The sequence below is a fragment of the Parasteatoda tepidariorum genome, chromosome 10, assembly GCF_982258835.1.
Source record: "Parasteatoda tepidariorum strain Cologne lab strain chromosome 10, Ptep-v5.0, whole genome shotgun sequence".
NCBI classification, from domain to species: Eukaryota; Metazoa; Arthropoda; class Arachnida; order Araneae; family Theridiidae; genus Parasteatoda; species Parasteatoda tepidariorum.
In genome coordinates, this window is record NC_141764.1 from 87574656 (window position 1) to 87587946 (window position 13291).

Below are 13291 nucleotides of genomic sequence, written 5' to 3' on the forward strand. Positions count from 1 at the left end.
ATGAGAATTTTCGAATATTATCATTCTCTCCATTTCCCTCCTATTAACTCAAATAGAATGTTCTTCATAAAATGATTGCTGAATTAACTATAGTTTCAGTAGCTATCATGTAACTATAAAAAAAAAAATTCATTATTGTAACATAAAATGTAAATTTTAATTATTACTCAAACTATACTTCTTACACACAAATATTACATCACAGTTTTATTAAATTTTAATTATTAACACATAATAGTTACATAAGCTAATCATAATACAAAAAAGAAATTGAGGAATATTTATCTTCTAAGATGTATTGATTTTCTCTTTTATGAAATCAACTGCTTCTCTAAAAAGTAAATAAATGAATGAATGAAATAATGTTCAGGATAATAAGCTATATGTGTAATATTGTTTATTATTTTTTACTTCTTAAATTAAGACATTTTCTATTTTATGTCAGCATGGAAAAACAAGATAAACTAAAAAGTAATTTGAATAGCCTTATATAATTTTATGAAAAAAGCATATTCTCATTTCTCATCCAATTATCAAATATTTTGTTCTGGTCGAAAGATTGGAATTGATATTATTTGTAAGTACTAGTAGTTTATAAAATTTGTAACAGCCATAGGTTAAATGAGTTTAAAATTGAACAGTAATTCTAAAATCGCTATTGTAAACCAAGAAAAGTTTGTTTCCCTTTTTTATTTATGATACATAAAGAAAATTATGCTGTTGCTCACAATATTATGAAGCCTTAACCTTCATGAATTCCCGGCTACTTTTTTATGATATTTTTAAAAATTAGGATTTTTTTTGATTGACAAACATTAAACAGACAAAATAATAAGACAATGTTATTAATTTAAATTTTTTAACTAGCAGGGTTAAGAAAACACCTTTTCAAATGAAATAATTATATAAAATATGTTTCCTTTGTATTATCTTTGTTTATTACTATTTTGCATACAAGAAACTTATTTATATTTTCAAAAAATATTGAAAAATTATTTTTGTTTAAAGTAATAGTTATAGTAATAGGCATAGGAAATAGCTATTCAGATTTTTAAAAAAAAATTATGAATCTTGTAGTAATGATATCCTTTATTTGAAGTATTAAACCAAGGAAATAAAGAGTTAAAAATGAAACAAGGATTTAAAAAAAGCTTTTTTTTTTCTTTTTCTTTTTAAAAAAAAAAACATTTCCTTAAATTCAAAACACAAAAATCAAAATTTCTGTGCAAAAAGAATCATATAGAGATTGTTTGCATTTTTTTAATTTGATTTGCAGGAGGGTTTTAAAGAAAAAGGACATAAAAATGCAGAGATCCCTTTTAGACTTTTAATTGGAAAGCTTCAATTTTGTCTATTTCAGATAATCATGAATAATTTTAATACTCATTCTAACCCAAAACCTGAAGGCGATAATTCCCTTTATAAAGCTTTTGCATATTTATTTCACAGCAATACAGTGGATACAGCAATACATGGCTAATTTGCTCTGGCTTAGTGTAGGATTTTTTAAAATTTTTTTTGAACTAATGCCTTGCTCATTTTTAGAATTTAATCTGTGGGTGTTATTAAAAAAGAACTCGCTGTTTTAAACAATTATTTTTTTTTTAATTCTGAGTTTTAAACATGCTTAAGACAAATCTTGGACAGAATGTTTTAAAGGTAATTATTAAAATAAGTTTGAAATCTGGGATATAAAGTTTTTATATTGTATTATGTTTATCATAACATTTCTTGTATTTATATTTTAATATTATTAGTTCTTAACAAAACTATATGAAACAGCTTCATATAATTTTCTTGGGAATTCTAATATTGAATGACACAAATTCGTTGTAGTGACTCAAAATTGTTCATGATTCTAATATTTAATCGTTTTAAATTATTGAAACTTTTCACTTCAGTTTCTAAGCATAAAATAATACATTTAAATATTAATTTTCTTACGTTAAAATAACAAAAATACCTTAAGTAATGAAGCTGATTAATAACTTCCTTCAGAAGTTTATTGTTTTCGATGTATGATGTACTAGTTACATCTGTTTGTATCCCAATACTTAGTGTAGCATTGAATGAGCAGGTTCTTGATCTTTCATCTGCCTCTAACATGCTTAACTGAGATGCTGTCAAAGAAAAATCATCATCCAAATTCATGCACTCATCAAAATCTGGAAAAAAAAGGAATTATTTTATTTTTTGTCTTATTCTATTTACAGGGTATCCGTTCACCCGGAAAGTCATGAATTTTGGTATTGAACAAAATTTGTCATGAAATGTCATGATTTTAACTATTTTTTTGAAAAAAAAAAATCACGGAAAGTCATGGATTTAGGCCACCAAAGAATTTTATTTTTAAAATGGAATCCTCCCCCCCTCCCCAATTTCACAGTGTTCCCAATATCTGAATTTGTAACAAAATCCCCACTCAGAGTCATACTTTATTACAATATAAAATGTTTTTATCTTGTCCTTCAAAAATTATGATGTTCTTTCAAAAAATGAAAGAAAAAACATCATTTCTAGAGGGAAGTATTTTTTAAACTTCTGTGATTTCAGAATTATTATTATTTATTTTTTATTTTATCAAATTAAAATTCTAGCTGAAGCAAGCAGAAAAATCAGGAGTATTCCTTTTCTTTCTGCTGAACAAGAAAAGTATCTTTAGAATATAATTCTGCAGAAAAAAATTTTTTTTTTCCTCAGCTATTTTATTGCTTCAACGCTTTCTTTACTCTGTTTTTTAAATTTAAAATCAATAAATATAAAGATGCAGAGTATAACAGTTTTGGTTACACCTATCATTCAAATTAGTGTCATTATAATGCTTTTTAAAATGTATTGTCGGAGAAAATAGTAACTTCGTTAAGTCATGAAAAATTTTTGGAATTAGTCATGGGAAAATCTAAAATGTAACAGATTCCCTGTATTTAATTTTTATTTTAGTATTTGTTTCTTTTAAAATTAAAAGTTTTTTCAAAATTATGGTAGGCTGCAAGTATTTAACATTCAATTATTTTTCCAGTCAGATCTTTAAATAAAGCAGATTTCAACTACTGTAATGAAAAAAAAAAATTCTTTAATTATTACCTGATATTTCTATACATTTTAAAGAGAATTTTCTGAAAATAATAAACAACTTCACTTTTGTCTACTGTCAAATTTTGGAATAAAGTCTAAATTAAATTATTAATAAAGATTTAAATTCAATTCAAATAAGTTATTACTTACCTGTTGAACTACCTGTTACTTTAGCATCAGTTCTATCTGCTTCATATAAAAATTCATCCCTTTTTGCTCCTGCAGATTCTCCAAAATGTTCATTATCAATGTGGTTATCTTTTTCATTTACCTCAATTTTTTCTTGACTTATATCTGTTTTTTCCTGATTTGCATTACTACTTTCAAAACTATTACCATTAGGATTCTCGTTGAAGGAATGCATTTGTGTTTCTCTAAATTCTTTTGCTTCTCTCTGTGAATTAGCAAACAATGAATCGCTGCAAATGTTATTATCAGCTATTATCCTAGTTTTTTTATTTTGATCTAAATCAGAAAACTTTTTGCAAATTTCTTTTTTCTCATATAATTCTTCGTCACTGTTTTTATTAAAATAATCGATGGCTGTTACTAAAGTGAAAGAGTTAACATATTTTAAATTTTCTGTAATTTCATTCATCATATTTTCTTCTTTGGAATTTAATTTGGTTATATTCTTTTGCTTATTCAAGTCAATATTCATTTTATTGCATTCAGTGGAAAATTCAGTGGTTTTATTGGGTTTTATTTGTGGCAAAGTATTCAGCGTTTCAATTACCTCTTTGCTTTCAGAATCTCTGATAACGATTATTTCTTGATTATTTTGATAATTTGCAGTACCTTTTTCTCCACCTTCATTAAGATTTTTGTTGTCAGGAATATCTTTATTGATATTTTTTTCATGGTGGTGCTGGCATTTATTGGAAACTTTTATGCTATCTTCATTTATATTATTGTCTACAGAAATGTCTGTGTTAAGGATTTTTTTCTGATCCTTGTGAGAATTGTCTGCAATTTGCTCTCCATCTTCATTAAGATAATTGTCTTCAGAATCATCTTTGTTAATTTTTTTCTTTTGATCATTGTGATATATTGCTGTAACTGTTGCATGTTTTTGAGTTTGGCAATCATACTGTACATCTTTTTCGTTCAAATTCAGGTGATTTATGTACAAGTTCTCTTCGCTGTCAAAACTTTGTTGCTGATTATGAACACATTCTGCAATTTGGTTCTCTGTTGCTCCCAGATCTACGCAACTGGATTCCAGTTCAGGCGTGTTAGATTGACTATTTCCATTAACTTCAATTTTCTTGATAAGTGCATCATCACCAAAATATGCAGCTTTTATATTCGTTTTATTTTCATCAATAATATCTTCAGGAATTATATTTATCTCAGCACCGCAGTTTGAGGACTCAACTTCCTCTACTTTACAAGAGATCTTCCAATCTTCTAAGTCCAACTCAGAAGGACTGGTAGTTGTGAAATTATGTGTGCTTATATGATTTTTATTTGTGTTACTAGTAGAAGTTGCTTCCTTATTTCCACTGATTTCTAGATAATCAAGAGCACTCATATGCAGAATTCTTAAATCTTTTTTCAATGAATTGGTATTGCCTGTAACTGTTTCAGATTTTAAAGGAACTGTCCATCTGTTACTTATATTCTTTTTCTTTTTAAAATTTGGTTTTGCGAGTTGGTTCACGTCTGCTGATATTGATGTATCTAGATTGCTGAAGCTGAAATTTGGAAAATCATTCTCAACAAGACCCAAAATAGAAGCTAGTAATTTATTATTACAGTTTGCTGCTGCATCTGAGACTGAGAGTTTAGTATTTATTTGTGAAGTTTCATTCTGCGGTAAAATATTAGAATCGTTTTGTAAAATTTCGTCATCAGGAACTTCATTTAATACATCGGCATCATTCACAATTTGTTTATTTCCCTCAGAAGCAATATTGTTTTCAATAAGCGAAAAAAATTTCTCTTTAACCTGCATTTTATACTTAGAATTGTTTACAATCCCATTTATTTGTTGGCGAGAGTGCACCTCATCTTTGCAGCTGTTTTGTTCTATGTTTGAATTACATTTATTTAAATTATTTTGATGATTTAAATGTGTGTCTGGTTCAGTAATTGTTTCAATAACTTTTAGTTCTGTTATTTTTGTTAATGATAAATCAGGTGTATCTTTTTTAATCATTTTGCATGTTTCCTTCTCTCTTTCATCAATGTTTTCTTTTTCGTTAACGAGAATGATTTCTGTGATGGATTCTGTATTATGTTCTGCAAGTTTTTCCTTTACATTTCTTGTAATTTGGTCTTTTTCCCCTTTTAAACTTACCAAGTTATTATTTCTAACATTTATTTCATTTAAATTACAGTTATCATCGTATATGGTACAAATTTTATTTAAGACAACTTCCTGTACTTCTTTTACATCATGTATAACTGGTGCCTCAAAAAACGATTTTGTCATTTCAGCCTTATGTTGGACTGACATATCGTTCTCTTCACAAATTTTACGAATTTCTGCATTTTCTGAATGTGGTGAAATAGACTTTTTGTTGTTTTCAAATTCATTAGTTAACTTATCACGGGAAGAAAATTCTATTTTATCTTGTTTCTTGCTATTACTAGTTTTCTTTTTTAGTGATGAGTTTTGTTGTAAGCGGGAAGAACGTCTTTTTTTATTTGACGAATTAGTATTAATTTCTGAATCAGAGAATTCATTTCCAATTTTTCTTTTCGTTGGAGAACTCTTCAATATTTTATGATTATCTTCAAATGTAGAGCATATACTTTTACTTGTTCTGAGCCTAGTTTCTGTATTAATGTCTCCCATGGCCTAGGCTTTGCGTCTAAGAATGGAAAAAATGTAATTAAATACTTTAACATTTATATTTAGTATGTCAGTTCTATAAAGAGAAATAAGGATTTGAATCTCCTCATTCTGACTTGTTTAATGAAACTTCGTAATCAATGCATTTTGAAGTTTAATTTAAAACTTCAATTTTCTGAAAGAATAACAAAATGAGTTTATTGGACTCTTTTGTAACTCTTTTGAAATTACTTATTAATTAAAAAAAATATGTTTGTAAAAAATATATGTTTGAAAAAAATATTTGTTCTGGGACTTAAGATAATTTGTAAAAAAGGAACCCTAGTGTGAAATTTTTTAAAAAAGAAAGTTTTCACCTAACTATCTATTGCAAATTTGATCGCATTGTATTAGTGAAAAAGTGAGAATTAAAACTCGTATGTTAAAAGTAGTTAATTAAAAAAAACTCTTTTTGTATGGTTACGTATGAGAGTGATTGTTTTGTGTAAACCCCAAATGTTGGTTACTCCGAACGGTAATAAGTTTGTGTAATGCCTATGATGGTTACTCCAAAACCTTTTTCTTCTTTTGGTTTTATAAGATCGGATCGAAGGTCCCCCTCCCCCCCACACACACGGAAAGCAAAGAGCACGTATAATATAAATGGACATAACCAAAATTTTTATTATAAGAAAAATATTTGAGTGTTAATTTTTCCAAAGCCTGAATCCAATTTTATTCTATTATTAAAACAGCTCTTCTGTGATAAAGCAATAAATTATATAATTATTCTAGGGCCGGGATAGCCTGGTCGGTAGGGCGCTGGGCCCATGTCCGAGAGTTCGTGGGTTCGAACCCCGGCGGCCGCACGTCCCCATTTTACTACACGGGGAGTCTTCGGTCGGTGTGGTTCGAACAAACTTGGTGACTTATGCACGTTAAATCTGTCGAGTCGCAAAGTCCTCCATGTTCCCATAACAAATCAATGCCTCTGGGGGTACTGAATTGGAGATTGATCGTTCTCTGATTCAGGTCAAAATTACGATGAATGAATGGATGTATGAACGGGTTACACCCTATAAACGAGTGTTATGTATGGGTGTGGCAGAATTCGAATTCTTGGCCATAGATGGCGCCACTGGAAAACAAGAACAATCGCACCCCTCTGCCTTAACAGGCATACGCCAACAACAACATAAAACTATTCTATTTAGTACTTCCTAAGTTAACGTTCCATTGTGTAATTTTAAAACTTGAGCTTGCTTTGAACGGAGCTTAAATAAAGCTGTCCGTAACTTAATTTATTTTTTACTGTTTCAGAGACTTGGGCTTTTTATTACAATATATAATTTAGTCGCTATTTGATTAAAACTTCATTCGCTTCAAAAATATACAAATTTGAAATAACAGTCGACGTGTTTCAAGCACTCAAAAACAAACGCCCATTTACAAGACTTTCCAAACGTGAATGAATGAGAAGAAACATTTGAAATGTAAGGAAAGATGGAAAAGTAATGGAAAGAAAAAGAAGAAAAGAAATAGTAGCTGATAGGGGAATAAAAATGAAAAACAGAACAAGCAAAACCACAGTGTCCGTTTCAAATCAATTTTGTTTCCTCTCATTCACATCTGGCAACAGAAAGAAATGGAACAACAAAGAAATGGGCACCTGTTTTTGAACTCTTCAAACATGTCGACTGTTATTTCCAGTCTGTATATTATTGAAGCGAATGAAATTTTAACCAATATCTTATCGATTTAGTTTCTAGGGATTATTTATTTAACATATATTTAGTTACTTATTTTTCTACTCAAGAAACTTTTAACGCGCAATTTAAAGGTTATCGTATAAATTCTTGTTAAGACATTATTCTATTCGGCAAATTTATTTCAAATTCTGTCTTTTGTCATTCAAAATGACAGCTTAAAATGGGTGAAAAATGACGTAAAAGAATTTTGTTGTCTAAAGCAAAAGTGTTTTTTTCAACCACGCAATTTTAAATATTTACAAGAAATTCAAGAAGTAAAAATATTAGAAAGCTGAACTTTCGAACAGTCTACTCTGCGAAATCTTAAATTTGAAATTACATTTTCCATATTCTGTCAAATTCTGCATTTCCCATATTTCAGCAGTTCCATAATATCGTTATGAAAACACGGATCCCATCCTTAGATATCCTAATTATTTTTTTATATTTCGTCAGGCTTAGTTTGTAATACTGATTACGCTACCTATAGTACGTTATCTTTTAATAGTTATAATGCCGTCAAATTGGGCATAGAATAGTCTATTCCGACTATTGTGCCGTTACATTTAATCAGTCTGTGCAACAAATATAACTGCGAGTAATAACTAAGTTCAACAAAGGAAAGGTTAATACTTTTGTGCTTTGTAGACTAAAGCAAAAAACAATGTGAATAAAGCATAAATTGATATACTATAGTTTAGTTTTATACTATAGTTTCAGTTTTATAAACAAAAACCATCTTCAGTGTCTAAACATCAAATGAGTGTAGAGAGGTAAAGAGACAAACACATGTAAAGTGGTTTAACCAATAGGATAAAAAAAAAAAAAAAAAAAAAGTTCGAACAAGGAAATAACAACCCTCTATATTCTTTGGATAAGAAACAAGCGTTGGGATTTTTGGCGTGAACCCCAGAGTGTAACAGATTAAATTAAAATAGACTTCAGACATTGGGAAACTGTGAGATATTTCGAAGATCATTAACCAATTTATTAAAATTTTTAAAATATATGATGACTCCCAAAAATCAAGTTCGTCCGAACTTAATTTTTGGGAATTTCTCGCTACGTTAAGTGCTTACGTAAGACTTTGAATTCCCTTTTATATTAATGAACTTATTATCTAGGAAACACACAATAAAGATGAAAAATTAATTGAAATAGTGCCCTGTAAAAGAGAAGTAAAAATCATTTTAACAATCAATATTGCAAAAATAACTAAATTCGAAGAAATAATCGTAATTTGTTTCTGGTTTTGCGTGTCATTGTGAATCGCCTTTAGGAAAACTGGTTTTAAAATCGTGTCAAAAAATGATTTGACTTTCGCAAATAATTTTGAATAGATCTGGTTAGAAATACAAAAAAAGTGTGATTTCATAACTAAAAATGAATTACGCTCCGTAGCAAAGCATCATTCTGTTATTCTCTTAACACTTTGACACGGTTTAAAATTTTTAAAATCTAACCCTTTGATCATAAGGGATTAAAAAATGTATCTTTTTTTTAAATTATTTTTTCCTTTTTTAACATTAATTGCTATTAATTACGAAAATGTTTTGTAAATACTTTCTCTATTTTTCATCGAATTCTACGAAAGTAGAGAACGTTATTATATTTTCAACACTCTTACTCATTCACAAGAAATCTAAAAACCGTTATATGCAGACATAAAATTGAAAACAATGGCGATAATTGAATATAATGGCGATAATTTTTATAGTTAATAGTATGTTATAGTTAAGTGTGGTTTCATAACTAAATAATAAATTACGCTTCGTAGCAACACAGTGTTCTGTTATTTTTTTTTTAAATACTTTAATACGGTTTAAAATTTTTGAATCCCGACATTTTGATCATGAGGGGTTAGAGATTTTTATAAGTTTTTTTTTTTAGATAAAAATCACTTTCTTTTTAACATAAATTGCAATTAGTTACGAAATCGTTTTGTTAATTATTTCTTTCTCTTTCATCGAATTTTGTATAAATGTTACGTAAATAGAGAATATTATTATATTTTCTACACTCTTACTCGAATTTCAACTAAGACTGAAATTCACAAGAATTTAATGATCATTATATGTAGAAATAAAATCGAAAACAATTTAAAGGATAATGCTTTTTACACAATATGTACTTATAATCGCGATAATTTAAAAATTTATTTGTTTTGGTCTCCCTTAAATATAAAATATTTTTCCCTTTAATAAAACTGAAAAGATAATAAAATTCTGTAGAACTTAACCTGTAAATTAGTATAGCCAAAGTAACTTGTTTAGTAAGGTATTTTTATAAGTTGTAAGTCAGTCGGATCAATAAAGGCGCCGATGAATGAAATGTTTTAAAAAAATGAATTCCATGTGAACATAAAAAAAATTATGGAAACAAAACCATTTATATAATTATCGTTGGAAACTATGGTATAATTATATACTAAGAATTTATTCACATAATTTTTCCGATTTTTTAGAAACTGTACCAAATAATGTTAAAAAAAGTCACTTAGAATTGTTTTAATTTATTTTGAATGCATATTTAAACAAATAAATTTGTTTAAAATACTTACTACTTGTAGTCTAACATTCTAAACATACATATTCGCCAATATTGCATAAGTTACATAATATCGTTTTCGTTACTAAGTTTTGTTTTTATCGCTTGCTAGACGTATAAACCATAAGTTTTATATCTTTCTTTTCATGAAACTTTTAATCAAACTATTAAAATGCAATGAAATATTTAATTTTTAATTTTTCCCTTTTTAAAATTAGCTATAAAACTTTCATCCATTTTTAAACTAATGACGTAAAATTATTTTTATCACAGAAAAAAAGTGCAGTTTTTTAAGCAAACGATCTAATAAGTTTTCGAAATCGTTTTCTCATTATTAACATTTTATAAACTTGAGACTAGGGAAATGGATATGACCTGAAATCTCTTGTTGGAGGTTTTCTTTATGTCTTATATAAAGTTTTTTGAGAACTATTTTTATGGAAAAGTTTACATTTTCAATTTAAAAAAAATCTTTATTTAAAAACTAGAAAACGTAAAATGAAGAATGCTTTTAATTTAAAATAAAAATTGACCCTAAGAATCCTCATATTAAAATGACAAGTTTTCATATTAAATTTTTTTTTTCCTTTTAATCTTAAAGTTCTTAATCAAGACGTATAAAACCATTCTGCGTGAAACTATCCTCAAATTAGAAGAAAAACTGTTTACAAGTAAATTTTTTATTATGAAATCATAACACTTACCTGATTTATAAGTCCGGAGAATCCCAAAATAAAATGTTTTCCGATTTAAAAATTTTATTCTCCAATAATACATACATAGATCACTTCATAACTTAAATCATGACTTTTTTCATGCCATAACTTACTATAGAATTTTACAATTGTAAGGTCTCGATATGAACTTATGGATGATCAATTTCTAGTTGAAATTGATCATTCAAAATTAAAAAATACTTACCAAGAAGACATAAAAAATTTATTAATAATAATCAACACAAATGTACTGTTTTAAGTAAATCTGATGATCCTTTACTGTTGTTTTCCGAATTATATATATTCAGAAATATGTATAATTCGGATTGCTGGTCTCTTGTCGACCCAGCAGTCTAGGCCAATCGCTACCCAGGAGTTATGAACTCAGCATGATACCAGAGGCGTTAAGAAGCCCAGAGTAGTGCTACAAGCAGATTGTCATCAAGGAACCAACAATTATGAGCCAACAATCTGTATGCATCTAGCAGCATCCCTTCAGCTTATTGAAGCATTGCATGAAACGATTGCTTTTGGTGTTCTAAAAACTTTAATGTTGAGAGTAGATTATTTTGTGCTACTAAGTTCAAGTATTTTTCGATTTTAATGTGATAAATGAGTAATTTATTATTGTAATTTGTTTGAGAAGCATCATTTGAGATAATATGCCATTTCATTGAGGTAATTTCACAAAATTATATTTGTTAAGAGAAGCGTTATTATTATTAGACACTGAAATCAAAATCAGAGGTAATCTTAATGCTAATAAGTTGATGACGCGAGACTGAATTTGATGAATCAGAAACATATATTGATCATTGGCGTCTCTTAGAACAGAAACTTATAAAATGTGCAAGCTCTGAGCAAGAAGATTCTGTGTTTGGTGCTTTGTCAAGAAATAAGTCGTTACGTTATCTTAAGATTCAACTTCCAACTTTTAATGGAGATATCATAAACTGGTTAAGTTTTTGGGGATAATTTCAATAAAATAATAAAGACCCAAATTTGGATAATCATACTAAAGTTTCTTATCTATCATAAGCCATGGTAAAAGGAATCATTGATGAGGAGTTTATTTAAAGTTTTCCTCCAATTGGGGGGGGGGGGGGCGGGTGGACAGCTATGAAAGAGCTATAGCGCAACTTAAAATTAGAAGAGAAGAGCTATTGGTTAAAGTTTATTCGAGAGATCTATTTTCTCTTGTTTTTCAGAGATATTGCAATCGTGCGTTGGAGATCTTCGGCGTAACCAAAGATGAGATAAGTATGTATCCATGTTATTCTCCCTGATAATTGGAAGAAAAAAAATCTGCGAAAGTTCAAATCAATAATGAGTATTTTTTATAAAAATGGATACATCTTCGAAGCAGAGATATGTTCGGTAAAAAGAGGCGTCCGCTTACCACAAAAAAATTTCAGAATTCTAATGCTGAAAACTATTTTAACTAAATTAATATGTTAGTTTAAAAAAGTACAAAATTAAAAATAAAGAATTATATTAATATTTTTTTTTAAAACTGTTAAAATAATAATGAATGAAATTCAAAGATACATGTAGAAAAATGAGGCATATGCTTACTACTCCTCATACTAAATTTGTTTTTAGCAAATGAGTAAAAGCAATATATTATGTTTTTATTATTCTGGTTTGCAGCCTTAACACCTTATACGAGTGTAATAGTTGTTAACAGTAACAGATTACTTTTTTAGAAATTACACTTATTATTTTTATGTTAGGACTAATTATTCTAATGTTGGGACAAATTTCTGATTAAATTAAAGCGTGAGTTTAAATCACGACAATACTTTTAATAAAAAATTGATAAATAAATTTTTCGAAAGCAGTTTCATTTTAAAAAGAAAAATTAATTATTTTTATTTTCACTTAATTCAGCAAAAAACTTACTTGGAACGATTATAATTTTAGTATATAATTTCTTTTATGCTTAATATTGAAAGGAAGCAGTATGAATAAAATAGACTATTGATAACTTTAAAATAAATTAGTTGCTAGAAAGCATGTTTCTCGTTATGGGCCCAATAAATTCCAACCACTCCGGTAAAAGTTCTCTTACCGTCGGGTCAACCATGGGAGGGTTTCGAATTTTTTTCTCAGTGTAAGTTTCATTCATAAGGTTTTTTAGAAAGGTTTTTATTGATAAGGTTTTTCACGATTTAAAATTTCCAGGGTACGGAGACTGAATGATAACATGAAGGACTGCAAAACTACTATATTAATATTCTGTTGAACGCTCATAATATTATAAAATTTCTCACCGAATATCGGAAAGCTTAATAGATTATACTAAGGTAGATCATAATACATAAATTACGTTTATAGCTATTGGGTGATTAAAAATAAAACTTTGAGAATTAAAACATTTTTCATATATACCGTCATTGTTGAATTAATTTTAAAATATTCTTCGT

At 28.0% G+C, this 13291-nt stretch overlaps 1 protein-coding gene across 1 annotated transcript; it reads right to left on the minus strand.

Annotated features, from left to right (window-relative positions):
• Positions 1-196: 196 nt before the first annotated feature.
• On the minus strand, positions 197-10236 carry LOC107449894 (uncharacterized). The gene is made up of 4 exons (XM_071184244.2): positions 10163-10236; positions 3226-5894; positions 1964-2165; positions 197-331 (listed from the first exon to the last, which is right to left on the minus strand). Exons 2-4 carry the CDS (start codon positions 5876-5878, stop codon positions 289-291), a joined length of 2898 nt encoding a protein of 965 aa, XP_071040345.2. The 5' UTR covers positions 5879-5894; positions 10163-10236; the 3' UTR covers positions 197-288.
• Between the last annotated feature and the right edge of the window lie 3055 nt (positions 10237-13291).